General features: G+C 37.4%; 2 protein-coding genes across 3 annotated transcripts in view; one reads left to right on the top strand and one right to left on the bottom strand.

Annotated features, from left to right (window-relative positions):
* Positions 1 to 12771: 12771 nt before the first annotated feature.
* On the top strand, positions 12772 to 14405 carry LOC117683156 (neuronal acetylcholine receptor subunit alpha-7-like). Its single transcript, XM_066083216.1, has one exon. The coding sequence runs from the start codon at positions 12787 to 12789 to the stop codon at positions 13990 to 13992; it is 1206 nt and encodes a 401-aa protein (XP_065939288.1). The 5' UTR covers positions 12772 to 12786; the 3' UTR covers positions 13993 to 14405.
* A 95-nt stretch (positions 14406 to 14500) lies between these two features.
* Positions 14501 to 21944, bottom strand: part of LOC105328313 (protocadherin Fat 4) — a 235002-nt gene continuing 227558 nt past the window's right edge. For both annotated transcript variants that reach the window (XM_066083215.1, XM_034452057.2), the window contains 10 exons: positions 20516 to 20650; positions 20134 to 20431; positions 19327 to 19833; positions 17853 to 19084; positions 17467 to 17740; positions 16973 to 17091; positions 16625 to 16847; positions 16345 to 16445; positions 14920 to 15003; positions 14501 to 14688 (listed from right to left, as the gene is read on the bottom strand). In XM_066083215.1, coding sequence (XP_065939287.1) covers positions 14579 to 14688; positions 14920 to 15003; positions 16345 to 16445; positions 16625 to 16847; positions 16973 to 17091; positions 17467 to 17740; positions 17853 to 19084; positions 19327 to 19833; positions 20134 to 20431; positions 20516 to 20650 — 3083 coding nt within the window. In that variant the 3' untranslated portion in view covers positions 14501 to 14578. The remainder of the gene's footprint in view (positions 14689 to 14919; positions 15004 to 16344; positions 16446 to 16624; positions 16848 to 16972; positions 17092 to 17466; positions 17741 to 17852; positions 19085 to 19326; positions 19834 to 20133; positions 20432 to 20515; positions 20651 to 21944) is intronic.

The raw sequence follows: 21944 nt of genomic DNA, 5'->3' as shown, positions 1-21944 counted from the left end.
CTCTCTCTCTCTCTCTCTCTCTCTCTCTCTCTCTCTCTCTCTCTCTCTCTCTCTCTATTCGCTTACCAGAACCGCAATAAGATATTACTTGAAGAAAATGTTATTTTGTAGATTTTGTATTCACTGCCATTTGGAAAGTTAACATGACAAAAAAAAGAAAAAACCCACAAGAAACAGACTTTTGATTTTTAATGTATATAACCATTGTAAGACACTCAATATTTATGACATTTTGTACAAATATTAATATTTTAAAATGTCGCCTTTTCTAGCAACTTATCAAAATAATATTGAAGAAAGTATATTCTTGTTATTATAATTGTGACGGTGCACATTTTGATTTTTATATATTTTACGTAATAATTACTTATAGTCTATAATATCTCGTAAATGTTTTAATTATTTTATATTTTACAATTTAAGATTTAAGTTAAATGAAAGTTAAGAATTTGTGGGCTAAATAAATATTAAGAAGAAAGCGTCGCGCTACATAAATAATGTACATGGGTTCGGATTAACGTTTACACGTTTCCTTTTTGTTCGGATCTAGAAAGTTAGTAACAATTTATTTAGGAATAAATCATTCTCACATATCGGCAATTATCAAATGTTCAAGTTAAGAAGTAATGCAAACAAAAGTCGGTCTATCTATTCAACTGTCAGTACGTAGGTATTTGAGTTAATTTTACTATCACTTTAGGATTAACGCATAACAATAGATGCCAGGGATAGTGAGAAACTCTTCCGCTAATTGAATAAAAATTAAGGTAAAAGGGGACGCTAACCTCGCGAGGCTCCCCAAAGGAAATTCAATAAAGTCATTATAATAATTTGTTAATTACACTGTAATTACCCCCTTTGAGTGACCTCACTGAGGACAGGTCGAGGATTAAGTTTATTCCCCCGTCTCCCTCTCGTCACTTACGCTTGGGACACAGAGGAATAAACATCATATGTACATTGTATCCTCGACCTTGTCTTTATTCAGGTCAGTATTTTTATGTTTTATAAGTTAGATTGTTTATATGAATTATAGGTATTTTTATTATTTAATCAAGTTATTAAAAATTAAGTTAAAGTGATAGCTTTAATTTAACATTAAGAAATTAGTAAAAGTTCCATAACATTTTTAACTTGGGTGTTAAGATATTTTTAAACATCATTTTGTACAGTAAATCCGATTCATATTCACTTACTTTAATGATAATTTAATACTAATTTGGATATTGGGTTCAGTATTTGAAAATATGTTTAGTCAATATTTTTACTTTAAAATTGTAATACTGTCAATCAACGGCCGGGAATTGATACCGGAAGTTGATTTTAAATATGGCCGCCACTCTTTAAATGGCGGACCAGTGATGTTATATTAATGTCTATTTTAATCATGTTCTTTAATAATGTTCAATTTAAATTTAATTGTCAATATGTTGTTATTAATATTCATTTTTATTCTGTGTCACTTACGCTTGGGACACAGAGGAATAAACATCATATGTACATTGTATCCTCGACCTTGTCTTTATTCAGGTTAATAAGGTTTCTTACCATTTACGTCCGGGCGTAAGGCTAATTACAACAGCGAGTTCCCCTTTACGAGAAGAACTTCGTAAAACGTGGTGGAGGAAAAGATCTTGGACCTCTCTTTCATCAGATGCCAAGGCCCCACAACTACTATCTTCGTACAGTGTACGACGTGGACGAGGACATCGACGATTTTGAACTAGAAGTCGAGGACAACCAAGAAGTCGAGGACACCTCAGAAGCCGAGGTAATGAGTTCTATTCAATTGGAGAAGTTTGGGGGTGGCGATGAGAACGCCGCAGCATGGCTGGCCAAATATCGCCAGTATGCTGTATTCATGAATTGGCCACTGGAAAAACTGACAGCGGGCTTTCAATTCTTTCTAACAAACACTGCTCTCGTCTGGTATGAAAATCTTGATGAAAGGGTTAAAACGAGAGGGTTTGAAGATGTTACGAGAGCATTTCTAGAAAGATTTAATGAACAAAATCAGACTGATGTATCATTATTTAAGATTCAGCAGTTGCCCGGTGAATCAGCCGAGCAATATGTTACTAGATTTCTGAAACAAGTACAAAAAGTTAACTGGCCTGAGCATGTGCAGGTTGGTGCTCTATTGAATGGTTTGTCGGGCTCAATTAAGAACTATGTGAATATGAAGGAGCCACAATCAGTAGAACAAGTCCGTCGATATGCAGTTCTTGCGGAAAAGAATTGCACTTCAGATGCACATGTTGAATCGTTACATGCTAAATTTGACGAAATGACAAAACAGATACAACAATTAACGCTCAATTCTGTAAATGTCAACAGTGTTCAGAGAACTCAGGGTCAAAATCATAGAAATTATCGATCACAATCTAGACCAATTCTGGGTAGATACTCTTACCCTCATCAATCCAACTCTGAGTATCAATGTACGAAATGCGGGATGGATTGTAGGGGTAGGAGGAACTGTCCTGCACACAATCAGACTTGTAGAAAGTGCGGTAAGCCAAATCATTTTCAGAGAATGTGTAGATCGGGGGTTCGTAAATAGGGATTCGGGCCTATCTATAGAAATTCTATAGGTGGGCACACTGACAAAGAATTACTTAGAGCTGCTATGAGTGCTAGGGATAAAACACTTTCTGAAATCAAGCAACATCTATTGATGCAAAATACATTATTGTCGGAGAAAAAGTGTAAAAATAACAAAAGTGCTAAATCTACAAAATCCCCAAAACCTTCTGTGCTCAGTCTAAAAACATCTTTACAGAAAAGTACAGTAACAGTTCATGTAGCAAATGTTAAAACTAATGCTTTGGTTGACACAGGTGCTGATGTTAGTTGCGTTCATTCAAAATTGCTTGCAAAATTAGAAATGTCTAATGTTGAAGTACGGTCATCTAATATCATGCAAATTACAGGTGTTGGCGGAGAATGTCATAATGTCAAAGGGGAAATAACTCTTCCACTAACATTTGGTGATGTAACAATTACTAACACCTTTCTGATTTTTGACAATTTGCATCATGCACTAATCCTTGGTAGAGATTTTCTTGTTGAGAATAAGGTAGAAATAGATTTTTCCTCAGAGACCATGACGATCCCAGGAAACAAACCTCTGGTATGTACATTACATAGAAATTTAGGGTTAGTCAGACCATTGGAATCTGTGGTGATTGAACCAGACAGTTCAGTACGCTTGAATGTGTCAGTATCAAGGCAAGTATCAGGTAACTCGGTACTTTTAGAACCAACTTCAGCACTCGCAAACCGTCAATTGCTAGGAGCGCGCTGTTTAGTTAAAGTTCACAAAGGCTGCGCTGTAATGGAAATTATGAATCCGACGAAAAACAAACGTTTTCTTTCATCGCAACTTGTCATTGCTACGGTTTCAAACGTACATCAAGAATCAATTGTTGATATAGACGCGAATTCACGCGCGGAAAAGACGGTAGTCGCAAATATTTCGTCTGAAAATTCTATAGAGTTTGATTTAGAAAAATGCGATTTAACAGTTAATCAAAAAGAACAACTTCATGAATTTCTCTATCAAAATCGGTTCGTATTTTCGTCTAATTTGTCGCAAATAGGTCAAAGTAAAACATATCAACATCAAATTGATACGGGCAATGCACTTCCGGTTCGCGGACCGAACTACCGAACGTCACCGAATATGAAAAAGGAAATTGAGCGCCAAGTCGACGAAATGCTGCAAAATAATATCATAGAGCCTTCTAATTCTGACTGGTATTCGCCTGTGGTACTAGTCCCGAAGAAAAATGGTGAGTTCCGCTTCGCGATAGACTATCGGAAACTAAATAAGGTCACGAGACCAGCTTCATTTCCGCTTCCGAAGTTAGAAGACGTTGTCGATGCTATTGGCGAAGCTGATGCTAAAATTTTCTCGGTATTAGATCTTGCCAGCGGATTTTGGCAGATTCCGATGGATCCGTCCACAAAACATAAAGCAGCTTTTATCACGCACACGGGAATTTATGAATGGACACGAATGCCATTCGGACTTCGCAACGCGCCGATTACTTTTCAAATGGTTATGACCCAAATATTACGTGGTCTTCATTGGAAACAAGCTCTGGTTTACGTGGATGACATCCTTATTTACAGTAAGAACTTTGAAGCTCATTTGCACCATCTTAAACAGGTTTTTCATAGACTACAGGACGCTGGACTTACACTGAAGCCGTCCAAATGCCAGTTTGCAGTAGAACAGGTATCGTATCTTGGGCACAGGTTCTCTAAAAACGGTGTTATGGTTGATCCATCCAAGATTGCGTTGGTACAGGACTATCCTGTTCCTAAGAACCAGAATGAGATACGAAGCTTCATGGGACTCTGCAATTATTATCGTAAGTTTGTCAATTCGTATTCTATTATTGCATCTCCTTTAAACGAGCTTCTTCAGAAAAATATTCCCTTTGAGTGGACAACAGACTGCCAGAAATCCTTTGAAACGCTTAAAGCTTCACTCTCCTCAGCACCAGTCTTAGCTTATCCAAACATGTCAGAACCATTTATCTTGACGTGTGACGCTTCTGCATCGGCTATTGGATTTATATTGGGACAACTGCAGAATGGTAAGGAACATCCAGTAGCGTACGGGGGCCGATCGCTCAACAAAGCTGAACGGAAATGGGGGATAACAGATAGAGAATGCTTAGCTGTCATAGAAGGTATCAAACATTTTCGTGTCTATTTAGCAAACAACCATTTCAAGGTAATAACAGACCACAGAGCTCTGAAATGGCTACAAAACCAGAAAGATCTAACTGGACGACTCGGACGATGGGCTTTACGATTACAAGAGTACGATTTTGAGGTAGTATATCGCCCCGGAGTTACCAATCAAAATGCAGACGCCATGTCCAGACGACCATATTCCAGTGATCACAATGCAGACGACAACACGAAGAATGACAGACCAGAAGTACAAGTAAGCGTTGTTGACCAAAGTTTGCCACTTTCTGATGATACGTATCAAACTGTTTTTACGTACGAGGAGAACCCCTCTGTTCACCTGGTGGATGCAGAACCACAACCAAGTTTGCCAGATTTTCATGAGATTGGTCAACTACAACGAGTTGGTGAGTCAAAGATGCAACATCTAATCAAATACCTAGAAACGCAGGAATTACCGAATGATGAGAAGTTGGCTAAAACCATACTCTACATGGAGAACTACTTTGTCCTTGAGAATAACGTTCTCTACCACTTTTATGAGCCAAGAACAAAAGGTAAAACTGATGCTAGCAAATCAATTAAACAGTTATGGCTGCCAGAGACCTTACGTACAGCTGCCCTACAAGCCTACCACGACAACCTAGCTGGAGGATGTCACTTGGGAATAACAAGAACGCACAGAGCCCTACAACAAAAGTACTTCTGGCACGGTATGTATCAAGACGTACATGATTATATCTCATCCTGCGACGTATGCCAACGAATCAAACGACCAACAAACCACCTGAACGCACCTCTACAACCACTACCGATATCGGACACATTAGAGACTTGGCACATAGACTTCCTATCGTTCAACAAAACAACTGAGGGATATCAACATGTACTCGTGGTTACCGACAGTCTGTCCAAATGGATTGAAGCATTTCCAACCAAAACACAGGAAGCCTCTGAAGTAGCCTGGATCTTGTATGCAGAAATATTTTCGAGGTACGGAGCACCAGTAACCTTAGTGTCAGATAGAGGAAAGAACTTTATGTCTAAGTTGGTAAGTGCTTTGTGTGAATTTTTCAAGATCAAGAAGATAGCTACAAGTCCTTATCATCCGCAGTCCAACTCTCCAGTAGAAAGGTATAACTCTGTCATCTCACAGTGTCTCAGAGCCTACATTGATAAAGAACAAAACAACTGGCCTAAACTTTTACCAAGTGTTCTGATGTCTCTGAGAAGGTCACCATGTACCGAGTCTACGCAGTACTCGCCTTACAAAATGCTTTTTGGTAAGGAGATGAATCTGGCTTTCGACACACAAATTATTCCCAAGGAAACGATGGGTAAGGATGCAAAACAACACTTTGACGCACTTCTTGATGAGTTAAAAATGGTTGAGGACACAGCAAAACAAAACGTTTCTCAAAAACGGGAACAAACAACAGCTACTAACAATGTAAAATCCAAAGAACCATCTTTTCGCATGCTCCAACAAGTCCTCGTTAAAGTTGAAAAGACGCCGGTGGGTTTTTCCAAAAAGCTACATGCAAAATGGGAAGGACCTTACTACATCGTGAAAATTACAGGTAACAACACATACGGTTTACGAAAGTGTTAAGACAACAAACTTCTAAAAGCGTCTATTCATGCAAATCGTTTAAAAGCGTACCACGATCCACAAGATAGACGACTGCAGCCTGTTGAGGATCAAAATCTAGATGCAGGTAAGAATGACAATAAGCTTGCCGAACAAGATAATCAATTGCAAAATCAAACCGGTACGCCCCTTGCGCCCAATAACACTGTTACCGATTTTCCTCACACGGCCGAAAATGCAAACATGCAGCAAACCGCGGCGCCGAGCAATCCTAGCAATGGCTGGTTTCCGATCAAAAAGATAGTTAAGTCTAGATATGTACAAGGTAAGCGTCAGTACCTAGTGGATTGGGAAGGTAAATACGCCAAAAGTTGGTTACAGGAAGAAGACCTTGGCCCAGGACTCATACGTGAGTATCATGCAACGAGGACTATGGCAGGTAAAAAGCGTAAGCGCAATAAAACCTATTTTAATTAAGCATACATAGGTAAGTTGAAACTTCTACCAGATGCATTCTGTATTTTATTCAAAATTTACTTAGATTTATTATTAATGAGCATCCTTCATTGTTTGTAACTTTGGGATTATTCTCGTATATTAGTGCTAAGTGTGGTGGCCAACACACAAATTAACAAACAATTAAGAATCCTTCATTTATATCTAATTTTAGACCTCAAAGTACAGAATGCGGTGGTATATTTTCTTCATCATCCTTGTGGCTTCTCTGGTTTCACCTGCGGAAAGTTCCAACAAGATTAGGCTGAACTATGGGGTCATCTTCAAGGAAGAGACCAAGGTACAATTTTCGAACGAGATGTGGCTGCATACATTTGCGGTTGACATACCTAAGAGTATGGCACTTGAATCGGCAAATGAGTGTTTTAACTGCACACAATTTAATAAGGTTGTTCAAACCATGAACCAAATTAAAATTAGATGTCAAGCAAGGCTAAATGCCACTATTGAAGAACTGTACACGTTAATTCCTCAAATACGCCAAGACCGAAAATCGGGCAAATCGCCCAGAGCATTATTGGGGTTTGTTGGAACAATTTATAAATCTGTCTTTGGGTTAGCAACAGTTGAAGATGTTAATGTTTTGGCACAGCATATTAATAGAGTCACATCGACTGTCAACAAGGTTACCGAAGCGCTAGCTCAACACGGAAAACATTTGTCGTCTTTTACGGCAACGGTTACCCGTAGACTCGATAATATGGTTCTAGGTGTAAAGCAAAATCATGACGCACTTATTTCTTTAAGCAATTCATTACGAAAAGATATTACGTTGTTGAATGATGCTATTGACACTGTATCAACGTTTTTAATTAACCAACTTAATGATGCAGAAACTTTAGAATCTCAGTTAGAACAATTCAAGCTAGGTGTAGAAACTTTAGTGCAAGGAAAACTTTCTCCTATACTTATTAAACCCGCCCTTTTACAAAAATCTTTGCGAGAAATTCAGGGAATACTAAGCAAAAACTATAGACGAACTTATATTTCATCTACTGATCCTCAAGTTCATTATGCGCACTCTAAATTTTTCTTTGCACGACATCGTTCAACTTTGTTTATTACTTTGAAAATACCGTTATCTACTTTTAGATTACCATTTACCCTGTACAAAGTTGTTTCCCTTCCAGTTCCTATTAACTCCTCTTCTAACCATGCGACAGAATTACTAAATTTGCCTGATTATATTGCCATTTCTAACAAAGCAGATTACTTTACAGAAGTCAGTAAATCGATGATTGACACATGTGCAGGTGACACACTCAAACATTGTTTACTAACAAAGGCACTGACTGCGACTACTAACAACGACTCTTGTCTTATATCGCTTTTCAACAATAACATAGAAACAAGTAATAAAACATGCAATTTCAGATTTGTTCAAGAACGATTAAGTCCTAGATTTATCGAATTAGATACATCTTCAATAATTGTTTACAATGTTCCGGAAATTATATACAACTGTAAGCATAAAGTCGCCAACATTACAGGTTGCAAGTTTTGTTTAGTTAAACTTCCATGTTATTGTTCTTTGACTTACTCTAATCTCTACTTTCCCGCTCGTTTAACGGCATGCAATTCAAGACCCAAACTAAAACCAACTTACTTTCACCCTGTAAATTTAGCATTATTACAGCAGTTCTTCAATGCATCGTCTATAAAATCTATCTCAGGTTATACTATGTTTCCCGAAGAAGTTATAATTGACATTCCTGCATTTCAAATTTATAATCATTCTATGTCAAACATTTTTGCTAAAGATCAAAAAGAGCACTTGAATTTGAAAAAGATGGTCAAAGCTGTTAAGCAAGATTCTGTCATTTTTCAGTCATTAGCTGAACCATTAGCCAATGGAGATCTGACGGTACCAACATCAATTTTTGACACCTTTAATATTTTGACAATAGTTTCACTGTGTTTATCAATATGTTCTTTTGTTGGTATTGTTTATATAGTGTATAAGTTTAGAGCACTATCAGCAGCATTATTATTAACCAAAGCAACTTCAGTCAAATCATCTGCGGTTCCAGTGTTTAGATATATAAGACCAGACAATACACTACAAGATGACGCAACATCTACAAATATTTCTGATATTTTGAGTTGGGACCATGGCATTTTCCTCTTAGTATCCATTTCAACCCTGTTTATTGTTATAATGGTCATTAAATATCTGCGAAAACATCGTCACAATTGCAAAATAGTTCTTGAAGTTACGACAGGATCCCTATGCGCTATGGTACCTATTACATTCTTGTCCTTGTGTCCATCCTATTGGGAAATTACGCCTCCTTCGGATATAGAAAACATTCAAATTTCGGGATATTTTCGGCCAATGTTAACTCTTCAATGGGATAATTTAGCAATTAAAAACAAACTTTCAGAAAAACAAATTGAAGTAAAATCTACTATTTCTCTGTCGTACTGGCAAGCCTACAAACTCCGTAAAATTCTCAATCAACCATTTTGTGCGTATCTGATTCTGATCCATGATAACTATTACTACGCATTATCAGACTGAAATCGTTTTCATTTGATTTTGATCATGGCTCTTTGCAATTCTGTTTACAAAAACATTAACTTGTATATATGTTGGGTTTTTTTCCCCCGTTTCTGTGCGTTTTTCTTTTATTTTTCATGTCACAAGCATGCAAAGGACTGATGTTGGAGACCTGGTTGTAACGGCAGACAGCAACACACAGAAGACACCTATTCAAGTATACCACACAGACCTAACCGGCGACAATCCGCGCACGCAATGGTTCGTTCCTTTGAGTCAATAAGGACTTTTCCAATGGACTCCATATGCCAGATGGCAACCAAACAAACTTTTTGCGTGTGAACTTACCGCTGAACTGTTCGAATTTCTATTCCCGATGAACTGTGAGTGAACTGAACTGTGTATTCGATTGATTTCGCCACCTGCACACCTGAGTCGTGCCGGACTCTTTACATAACTAATTGGATTACACATGTGACTGTGTGGTGTTGTGACAGTGTTATGTTTTGATAAAAGGTGTCGTATATTGTGTGTATTCAATGTGTATTGCATGTTTATTATGTTGTCTTGTATTATGTTTTCATTTGCATGTGTTGCTTGTCTTGCTGCAGGTTCTCCTATTTCGTTTAATTATTTTTTCCCCCCTGTATTTCTGTATTTAAATGTTTTTTTTTTTCTGTGTGTATTTTTTTATGCTTACATAGCATTTAGAATTGTTTTTTTGATTTTGGTGTTGGTTTAGAATTTTTTTCTTACTATTTTTGTGTATTTTTCTATTTTAGTTTTTGATATATTTTTTTTTCTTTTTCTCTCAACTTCAGAGGACTGAAGTTAGGCGAAGAAGGGGGTAGTGTGACGGTGCACATTTTGATTTTTATATATTTTACGTAATAATTACTTATAGTCTATAATATCTCGTAAATGTTTTAATTATTTTATATTTTACAATTTAAGATTTAAGTTAAATGAAAGTTAAGAATTTGTGGGCTAAATAAATATTAAGAAGAAAGCGTCGCGCTACATAAATAATGTACATGGGTTCGGATTAACGTTTACACGTTTCCTTTTTGTTCGGATCTAGAAAGTTAGTAACAATTTATTTAGGAATAAATCATTCTCACATATCGGCAATTATCAAATGTTCAAGTTAAGAAGTAATGCAAACAAAAGTCGGTCTATCTATTCAACTGTCAGTACGTAGGTATTTGAGTTAATTTTACTATCACTTTAGGATTAACGCATAACAATAGATGCCAGGGATAGTGAGAAACTCTTCCGCTAATTGAATAAAAATTAAGGTAAAAGGGGACGCTAACCTCGCGAGGCTCCCCAAAGGAAATTCAATAAAGTCATTATAATAATTTGTTAATTACACTGTAATTACCCCCTTTGAGTGACCTCACTGAGGACAGGTCGAGGATTAAGTTTATTCCCCCGTCTCCCTCTCGTCACTTACGCTTGGGACACAGAGGAATAAACATCATATGTACATTGTATCCTCGACCTTGTCTTTATTCAGGTCAGTATTTTTATGTTTTATAAGTTAGATTGTTTATATGAATTATAGGTATTTTTATTATTTAATCAAGTTATTAAAAATTAAGTTAAAGTGATAGCTTTAATTTAACATTAAGAAATTAGTAAAAGTTCCATAACATTTTTAACTTGGGTGTTAAGATAGTTTTAAACATCATTTTGTACAGTAAATCCGATTCATATTCACTTACTTTAATGATAATTTAATACTAATTTGGATATTGGGTTCAGTATTTGAAAATATGTTTAGTCAATATTTTTACTTTAAAATTGTAATACTGTCAATCAACGGCCGGGAATTGATACCGGAAGTTGATTTTAAATATGGCCGCCACTCTTTAAATGGCGGACCAGTGATGTTATATTAATGTCTATTTTAATCATGTTCTTTAATAATGTTCAATTTAAATTTAATTGTCAATATGTTGTTATTAATATTCATTTTTATTCTGTGTCACTTACGCTTGGGACACAGAGGAATAAACATCATATGTACATTGTATCCTCGACCTTGTCTTTATTCAGGTTAATAAGGTTTCTTACCATTTACGTCCGGGCGTAAGGCTAATTACAACAGCGAGTTCCCCTTTACGAGAAGAACTTCGTAAAATAATGACAACAATGAAGGCTCTTGTTTAAAGGGCAGTCTGAAAAAAATATTTCTTTTAACCTGCTAGAGCGAAAGAATAGAATAATTGATAATGTTGAGGCTTAAACATAGTTAAATTACAATTTCTTTTGAACACAATCCATTTCATTTCATATCTAGAACTCTAAAAAAAGTTCTTTGCTATTAAATATATATTTTTATTGCTATTAAAACGTATTTGGGAACTCATTTGTAATCTATACAATGTTAAAGAACAAATGTTTGCAGCGTTTATATGTATTTATTAAAATGTAACATTGCACTTGATAGTAAATTAATAGAAAGGTCTTCCGAAATGTTTCTTTCTCAGTCTTGGTTCACTGAGCAGACATATATTATTACCTTATTCCTGAAGCTTCCATACATAAGGAATAAACTTTAATAAACTCTGTTTATCATTCCTTCAAAAGAGCAATCTCTTATTTAAATACTAGGTATATCCGTTACTTTTAACTCGCTAGTGTAACACTTGGTTCGATCTTCACGGTCAGCTTTAAAGATCGTGATTTAAATGTTAAAAAGTAAATTGTTCCCTGTCCTTTTTTTTTTTATAGTTTCACAATGACCCAGCTTAGCGATATGAAGCGATTAAATTTAAAACAGGTGACCCTAAGTAGAAAATACTGAGCAGAGACTGAAAAAAGGGTAATATCGGCAATTAATGGCTACATGTCCGCGAAGAACAACTGTGTCGATGTGCTATACAGTTCTGTTGTCAAAAAAGGTAAGATCAATTATTAAATAATATCTCATTTTTCATTTGCTTTTAACATTTATTTTTCTATCAGCTTATTTCGGAAATATATTCAAATACAACAGAAGAAGGGGTAAAGTTCTTCGTCTCTTTTGATCCATAATATATAGTCTTGAATAAAAATTTCATTATTATAATTTTACCAAATGTAGACGCAACAAAATTAAGAATTTCGATGACTTATTCCCCTGTTGACGAGAACCCCCCCCCCCCCCCCCCACCCGCCGTATCGATGACATATTGTGTCAACCTACTTGTAATGATTTTGAACCAAGAACTGTTACCAAAGTTAAACAAATAAGTGAACTAAACTCTATACTTTATTTATAAGTATCTGTTGTTAACATGGATGTTTGGGCGAGAGATTCATTGATGTGAGAGGACACCCTTGCATAAACGTGATTAAATATATTCGCCTTTTCTCTTTTTGCAGATTAGAACGGATATCAAAATCTTAGATGACAATCACAAACACGAAATGCGAAGCTTAAGTGAGCACTTTTTATGTTGAAAAAAAAACCTAACACCGGACCATGTTGAGCTTTGTCATTCTCCTGTTCTGTTTTTCCCCAATTGCAACAGCACTTCCTGCAGACGTCATAAAAAACCTGACAAAACAGCTATTTGAGACCAATGCCTACGACAACACACTAAGACCGGCTAACGATCAGATGTCACCCACCGATTTGAAGGTGTCATTCTACCTGAGCAGTCTCAACAAGCTGGACGAACTGGAGGAAAAACTTATCACCACGGCCTATCTGACGCTGGAATGGAAGGACGAGTTCCTAACGTGGGACCTAACATCATTTCCGGTGCCCCGTATAACTATTCCACAAAGCAAAGTGTGGAAGCCTGACTTCGTTTTGAAGAACGGCTTTACCGAGTTTAAAGAGTTAGGCGGTTCTTTCTATAACGTCTTGCTCTCATTTGACGGAACGGTAACGTGGAAACCCTATCAAGTGTTTGAGTCCCAGTGCTCCATTGACGTCACATATTTCCCATTCGATACTCAGACGTGTGAGATTGACTTCACCTTGTGGTCGCACTTTGGATTTCAGGTTACTTTAAACTCGTCGAGTACCAATGTTGAAATGGGACGCTACAAAACTAATAGCGTCTGGGAAATCTCCTCCACCTCACAGATTATAGATAACACAGGAATAAGCAGCATCGTCACCTACACCCTCAATCTGAAAAGGAAACCCGATTTCTACGTGGGAAACCTCGTCATGCCGATCCTGTTTTTGGGGATTCTGAACCTCTTGGTCTTTGTTATACCTGCTGATGCCGGAGAGAAGATGTCGTACTGCATCACCGTGGCTCTAGGGTTCATTGTGTTCTTAACAATCATCAGCTCTGCCCTTCCCGCCAATTCGGACAATACTCCATACCTATCAACATATCTACAGATTCAGATAATTTTGGGAGGCATGGCGCTTGTCATCTCCGCAATGCAATTGAGACTGCGCCATAAACCAGAAGATCAAGAAGTTTATAAGCCACTAAAAATACTTGTCAAACTGTCAATGTGCAAGTATTTTAAAGCACGGGAAGAGGAGCCAAGTACGGATAAAGTGATTCCTATAGAAGGGTTGACTGATAAAAACATGGACGCGAACAAAGATCAGATATCTTGGAATGACGCCTCGTCCGCCATAGATTTCGTGATGTTCTGGATTTACATGTTTGTGTATTGCATAAGTACCATTGCTATCATGGCTATTTTGACAAACTAATTTAAAAGAAACTTTTATTTTAGTAAGAAAAACTATAAAATGAGGAGAGGTACAAAAATTTGATGTCTCTTTTGTCATCATATACATGCATAATCCTCCTTTAAATATTGCCAAGGTTTCCTCAAGATTAAACAAACATATAAATGAATATACGATTTTCTTCTCTAATAAAAAAACCTTGTTAAATCCACCTTGATACATGCTATTGTGATTAAAAAAAATTTATTTTTCTAATATCAGCAGAATGATCATTAAAAAAAATAAACCTAATTACTGTTAACTGGCAAATTATTTGTGATCACAAACAGAAGTTATTCCTAGTACAGCAAAATTACTATTTATTTAATTGATTGTTGAATGCACACAAAGTGATGTGTAACAAACTTAACATTGTTGATGGGATCCATCATCGCTGTATCGATATTAGAACAATAAAGTTTCTTGAAGAATAAAAGTGACATTCCAAGTAAAAGCTAAACTTTCATTAAAGGTACAGAAATAAAACAGATTCTACGCCTCAATATTTTATTCTTTTAACAATGTACACAGCTTTCACAAAGTGCAACAAGCCAAAGTGAAGGAAATTTCACGATCCAAACGGGGCCGCCATCTTTGTATACAAAGGATCTTGACTGGGAGACCTGATCCAAAGTCTCTCTCTGGTCATTGAATTCTCTACATAGACCCAGCCTGTAACTATAACGGAGAGAGGCACGTCACAGAGAGAGAGAGAGAGAGAGAGAGAGAGAGAGAGAGAGAGAGAGAGAGAGAGAGCACGTATTGAAATAATCACACAAAGTATTAGAGAAAGATGAACTGAAAATGAAAAACATACTATTATGGGATAAAAGGATAAATATGAGAGAGAGAGAGAGAGAGAGAGAGAGAGAGAGAGAGACGTAATGAAAGAAGAGCAAGAGAGCAGACCTGGATCGACTCCCCGTTTGTTGAATGGATTGTTTGTGGTGGGCCGTTGATTGATCTCAGGAGACGGACTTTCAGTTTGTGGCTCTAATGCAAGGTAAAAGGCAACACTGCTGATAACTTTTATTTAGCAGATCATCATTAAATTTCTTGTTTTTATTCAAAAGATAAAAATAAACTGAAATTTATTACATTATTAATGAAACAATTGAGATTTTTTCTAGCATTTTCAGATTTCGTGGATTCAAATACTGGTGTTATATAAGTAATAAATTGATGTTCAGAATTAATTTAGGGATCAAAAGAACTGTAGCATGTTTCATAATGTAGTAATCAACGTGTTCGTTGCGTGACATTTAAACTTCTCTTATCTTGTTTAATAGTAATCCCCACACTGTCCTTATCTGTTAGTGGGATATCTGGTTTTAGAGTTATCACCACACTGTTCCTACCTGGTTCTGGAGTTGGCTTTACTATGTTCTTACCTGGTTCTATAGCTATCTCCACACTGTCCTTCTCTTCTTTTAAAAAATCTTCTTATATGTGGTTGTGGAGTTATCTTTGCACTGTCCTTACCTGGTTCTGGAGTTATCTTTATACTGTTCTCACCTGGGTCTGGAGTTATCTTCACAATGCCCCTATCTAGTCCTGGAATTATATCCACACTGTTCTTACCTGGCTCTTGAGTTATCTCCACACTGTTCTCACCTGGGTGTGGAGTTATCTTCACTCTGTTCTCACCTGGGTCTTGAGTTATCCTCACAATGCCCTATCTAGTTCTGGAATTTTCTCCACACTGTTCTCACCTGGCTCTTGAGTTATCTCCATACTGTTCTCACCTGGGTCTGGAGTTATCTTCACTCTGTTCTCACCTGGGTCTTGAGTTATCCTCACAATGCCCTATCTAGTTCTGGAATTTTCTCCACACTGTTCTCACCTGGTTCTGGAGTTATCTTCACACTGTCCTCACCTCGTTCTGGAGTTATCTTCACAATGCTCTTACCTGGTTCTGGAATTATATCCACACTGCCCACCTGGGTCTGGAGTTATCTTCACAATGCCCCTATCTAGTTCTGGAATTATCTCCACCCTGTTCTCACCTCGTTCTGGAGTTATCTTCACAATGCCTTTATCTAGTTCTGGAATTATCTCCACAATTCTCTTACCTGGTTCTGGAATTATCTTCACAATGCCCCTATCTAGTTCTGGAATTATCTGCACACTGTTCTCACCTGGGTGTGGGGTTATCTTCACAATGCCCCTATCTAGTTCTGGAATTATCCACATTGTTCTTACCTGGCTCTTGAGTTATCTCCACACTGTTCTCACCTGGTTCTTGAGTTATCTTTACACTGTTCTCACCTGTTTTTGGAGTTATCTTCATAATGCCCCTATCTTGTTTTGGAATTATATCCACCCTGTTCTTACCTGGTTCTGGAGTTATCTTTACACTGTTTGGAGATAACGGGCGAGGACTGCTAGGAGCAGAGGGAGACTTTTCGGGGAGTTCCACCTTTTCTGATTTGTTGCTGGAAATTTCAAATAAATTCAATTTTGGTCCCAGATTCATTTAAACTATTAAAAAAAAAATCCAAAAAATAATAATTTAAAAAATATTTCTTTCTTTTGATCGACGTATCAAAGGTAAAATGCAACCTAAAACGCAAATATTAAATAATTTTCAAATCCAATATGGACACTAAAATACCCTTTTCTACACCATTTACGCTTCCACGCGAGGAGAAGTAATATGGCGATTAAAAGAAGCAAGAGAAGGAAGAAAATTGGAAGGGCCACAGCAAGGGGGTCAACTTTGTCTGTCTGTGTGTCACTGACGGGGGCCACCTCAGGGTTGATATCCACTGGTTCTGGTGGAACAAATCCAGTCACATCCGTCACTGAAAATCTGCTCCAAATGTCTGCGTTTATCCCTTTATAAATCAAATTAATCAACACTGTCAAGAAATGAAACAAACATTTAATTTTTAAAGTTTTTACCAAAGAGAGAAAGAGTATCTTTGGTTGTTACAATGCCACCCCCCCCTCGAAATCTTACCGTACGGGTCAAACAGTGGCATGGTCTCATCAGTCTTTAGAAAGGGTTTAGGCAAATGGAGATTATAAATCCAGTCACTCAAATCGTCCTCGACAGCGTACAATTGAACCGTAGTTTTACTGGATAGAGAACATTTAAAAATGAAACGTATTTCAAACGCTATATCTTCTCTTTAAACGCAACAATGCAACTTATCATTTGTTTAACGTATATCAAGTTGATGATGTCATAATATAAGGTATTTGGGCACCTATGACCTATTCTTATAAAATATGATTACTAAAAATAATCGTTAAACTTCAAATATCAGTATGCATATATACTCTTGTTAACCATCTTCACACTTCAGACATGCAAAAGACTAACATAACCTTTGGACAAAAAATAGAAGCTCCATCATTTAAAATGGTAAAAGTGAACCAAAAAGACAAATTGTGTTTAATAGTTTACTGACAGCAAATTAACATCAATTCTAAAATGAATTTGAATTATACCCATCTTCCTCATGCAAACACCAGCGTCTGACGTAAGCCAATGGATACGTAAGCCTTATGGCTGATGTCACTTCAGACAAGAAGTCAGCCTCAACGCCCAGAAACTGGTTCTTTGTTAAAGATAGAACGAATGAAATCACGTGGAGGTCTGTTTGGAATGTGTCAATTCTTACTGTCGCGCTCTGTGACGTCAGACGTGGCTCACCGTTATCCTTGGAGATTACTTTGATGACGTATTGAGATTCATTGAGATTTTTTCTAGCTTTCATTTCGCCTAGTTGGTAAACGAAAGTGTATGGTATGAAACGATGAAAATGAAGTTCTTTCTGTCATAATAAATATTTGAGCACAGTTAATGTATAATTTTTTAATTGTGTTATCAATACCTGACTCAAAATTGACTTGAAATGGTGATTGTTCATCGACTGGATCCAACAAGTAAAACAGTTCGGCATTGTTTGTCTGATCCCTGTCCGTGGCTGTTACTGTAGTAATGATGAACTCACACACCTCTGTGAGTGGAGCCTCGGCATTATAAAACAGAGGGGAAAACTTGGGCGGATTATCATTGACATCAGTGACGTAGATTGTGACATTTGTGGTCGTTGATTTTGGAGGAGAATCGCCATCTTTTGCTATTACAGTCATGAATAGAACACCATCTGCTTCAAAGTCAAGTGGACGCTTTAATATGATGTCACCAAAATATGGATGAATCGTGATATAAAAATCAGCAAGGAGACCGTCAGCTGTCGATAGATCAAGTTCGTATGATATCTCAGAGAAGAATCCCAGGTCGACATCGATAGCAGCAGTAGTTATAATTGTTGATCCAACAGGAATATTTTCGGCGACCGTTTTGGTGTAAGAAGCAGCTTGGAATTCTGGGTAATTATCGTTCGTGTCTTGAACTGTTATTTCTACAATTTCTTCTGCTGACAATTCAGGGGTGCCGGCATCTGTTACAGAAATCTTTAACCGAAAAAATGATTCTTTCTCACGATCCAACGCCATGTTGGTGAATATTTCTCCCGATGTTTCATTTATGAGAAAACTCCCGGGTGGGCCTGAGATAAATTCTGCTACTTTGTAAAACAGCTGCGCATTAACTCCTTCGTCTTTATCAACAGCATCCAATCTACCAACTTTCGTATAAAATGGCACGTTTTCATCAACAAAAAATTCTCTCTCTCCCTGTATAAACGTAGGTGGGTTGTCGTTGACATCAGATATTGTAATGGTCGCTGTAGCAGTGGAGTATAACTGAGGAGATCCAAGGTCAGAAACTTTGATGACCAAGTAATAGACAGAACGGGTCTCACGGTCCAAAGCGGCGGAGACCTGGACATATCCACTGAAAGGCTCTATCTTAAAAGAAGAATCGTAATTACCGGACACAATTGAGTAATAAGGCCTTTTATTCTCACCCGAATCACCGTCGTTAGAAGACATCTGAAACACTACAGTCTGTACGGGAGATCCCTCAGACACCTGTGTATTATAGTCACCAATAATCTGTGGAGTGTTGTCATTGATATCTTCTATGCTGATTTCCAGGGTTAACATTCCTGTTTGAGGTGAACTCCCTTCATCGATGGCCAGGACGGTTATAAAGTATCTATGAATGATAAAATAAACAATGTGTCATTTTCGAAACAAATTCTATATTCATTAATGCAAAACTGTTTGTGTATAATAATTGTAAACTACGACCATATATAAAATATATAAACGTGCAACAGATTTAGGTTAATCACAAATTCTTCATTTTTTGTTGCGAGGAATCCTTATTGCGCTACGACGAATATTTTGAAATGAATCATAAAGTAACAAACATTAGTTCTAAGCAAGATTACATACCTATCCTCTGTTTCACGGTCCAGTGGTTTGTCTACAGTCACTATTCCGGTAGTGGGATGAACTTTAAATGGAGTGATGGAGTCCATACTATACGAGAACCTATTATTGCCATCTAGGTCCGAGTCAGCGTCTCTCGCAGAGACACGGGTAACGGATGTCCCTTTTGGAGCGGATTCTGTGACCGACGAGAACAATGCCCTTGGATTAAAGACTGGAGGATTATCATTCACGTCCACTATAGTAATGGCGGCCGTACACCGATCTGATAAAGGGTATGTGGCCCGATCTGTGACAGATACCACAAGGTCAAACGAAGTCCCCTCCTCGTAATCAGTGGGATAGGCGATGGTTATCCGTCCGTCGTCCGGATCGATGGAGAAGTGAGAATGAACATTGCCTGACTCTATGGCGTATTGAACGTCACCGTTAGTGCCTTCTTTGTCTGGGTCTAAAGCAGACACCTGTCCTACCAATGTCATGATAGGGGATCCCTCGATGGTCGTGAACCTAAAAACATTTGTGTCTGTTACTGATTATTGAATATGTACATCAACATAAATCATTTTAAATATTTATCTCTTGCTTAATTCTCATATACCAATATTAAAATCATACATTGATACATACATAATTCCAGCAATGCAAAAATAAAATAACGGAAAAAATCAACAAGCACAAAAAAAACCCCAAAACAACTTGCAACATTTCAAACATACAGAATGTTTTAGATGCAGTTATTCAATTCTTATCAATTTCTAAAGTTTGCGATATGCATTATTTTACGACTTTAAATTACGTCATACTTACGTGTACTTGTCCTGTATACATGCCGGGGCCTCGTTGACATCCTTCACGTTGACGTACACGGTCGCGGTAGAAGTACTGGATCCGTCAGTCGCCAACACAAGCAGTGTATACAGCGGCACAGTCTCCCTGTCCAAGGGCCCCGACAAGTAAATGTCCCCACTGTAGGGGTCCACTATAAAGCTATTGTAGTTAACGCCAAATGAAAATGATATTAAGTTCTGGTCAACATCTGTGGCGGACACTTGCAGAACGAATTCCCCTGTTTTAGCTGTCTCCAAAAGAGTGGCGTTGTATATGCCTATAACGTTTACTGCATCTGATGATAACTGTATGATATATGTTTATAATTTCAATGTTCCTTCTATATTTACTATGTCCTTACCCGAACTACTGAATTCAGGCGCTCCTTCGTTGACATCAGTGACAAACATGGCTACCGTGACCGTGTCAGACCACTGCCCATCTGACACACCCACTTTTACTCTATAGAACGGCTGGTTTTCGAAATCTAGAGGCTCTTGATTAAAACAAAATTGTTTGTATGTATTCTTAGTAAGCTATCACATAAACGAGATAAACTTAATACAACAAGAGGCCCATGGGCCACATCGCTCACCTGAGGAACAATAGGTATGATAAAATCAGCTTAATGGAGTCATAATACAAACTATCTGGACAATGTACAATACTACATGTTGATCCTGTATAAATAAAATCCATTTTTCCCCTGGATATTCTTATGTTTATAATAATCTTTTCTAACAGGATGATTTTATAGTCATATCATATGTTGAGTATTGCAGTTCTCAAAAAGATCCTTAACAACTGTTTATATATGGGATATAAACGTACATAAACTCTGAACCTTCTTGTGAGGCCAAAGAATTGTCCTGAGGCCAAAGTTTTAACAATTATAAAGAATCATCTGGCTGATTAGTTTCTGAGAAGAAGATTTTTAAAGATTTACCATATATATTCCTTTGTTAAACTTTGACCCCCCATTGTGGCCCCACCCTACCCCTGGGGATCATGATTTTCACAACTTTGAATTTACACTACCTGAGGACGCTTCCACACAAGTTTAAGCTTTCCTGGCTGATTAGTTTCTGAGAAGAAGATTTTTAAAGATTTACTCTATATATTCCTATGTAAAACTTTGACCTTCCATTGTGGCCCCACCCTACCCTCAGGGGTCATGATTTTCACAACTATGAATCTTCACTACCTGATGATGCTTCCACACAAGTGTCAGCTTTCCTGGCTGATGAGTTTCTGAGAAGAAGATTTTTAAAGATTTACTCTATATATTCCTATGTAAAACTTCGATCCCCCATTGTGGCCCCACCCTACCCCCGGGGATAATGATTTTCACAACTATGAATTTACACTAACTGAGGATGCTTCCACACAAGTTTCAGCTTTCCTGGCTGATTAGTTTCTGAGAAGAAGATTTTTAAAGATTTACTTTATATATTCCTATGTAAAACTTCGACACCCCATTGTGGCCCCACCCTACCCCCGGGGGTCATGATTTTCACAACTTTGAATGTACACTACCTGAGGATGCTTCCACACAAGTGTCAGCTTTGCTGGCTGATTAGTTTCTGAGTAGAAGATTTTTAAAGATTTACTCTATATATTCCTATGTAAAACTTCGACCCCCCATTGTGGCCCCACCCTGCCCCCGGGGGTCATGATTTTCACAACTTTGAATGTACACTACCTGAGGATGCTTTCACACAAGTGTCAGCTTTGCTGGCTGATTAGTTTCTGAGAAGAAGATTTTTAAAGATTTACTCTATATATTCCTA

This window comes from Magallana gigas, chromosome 4 (assembly GCF_963853765.1).
Source record: "Magallana gigas chromosome 4, xbMagGiga1.1, whole genome shotgun sequence".
Lineage (NCBI taxonomy): Eukaryota > Metazoa > Mollusca > Bivalvia > Ostreida > Ostreidae > Magallana > Magallana gigas.
Note: the sequence above shows the minus strand (reverse complement) of the source record. Positions and strands in the feature narration are given on the sequence as shown.

Coding starts and splice junctions, on each gene's coding strand:
- LOC117683156 (XM_066083216.1), top strand. CDS start 12,787: ATGTTGAGCTTTGTCATTCTCCTGTTCTGTTTTTCCCCAATTGCAACA.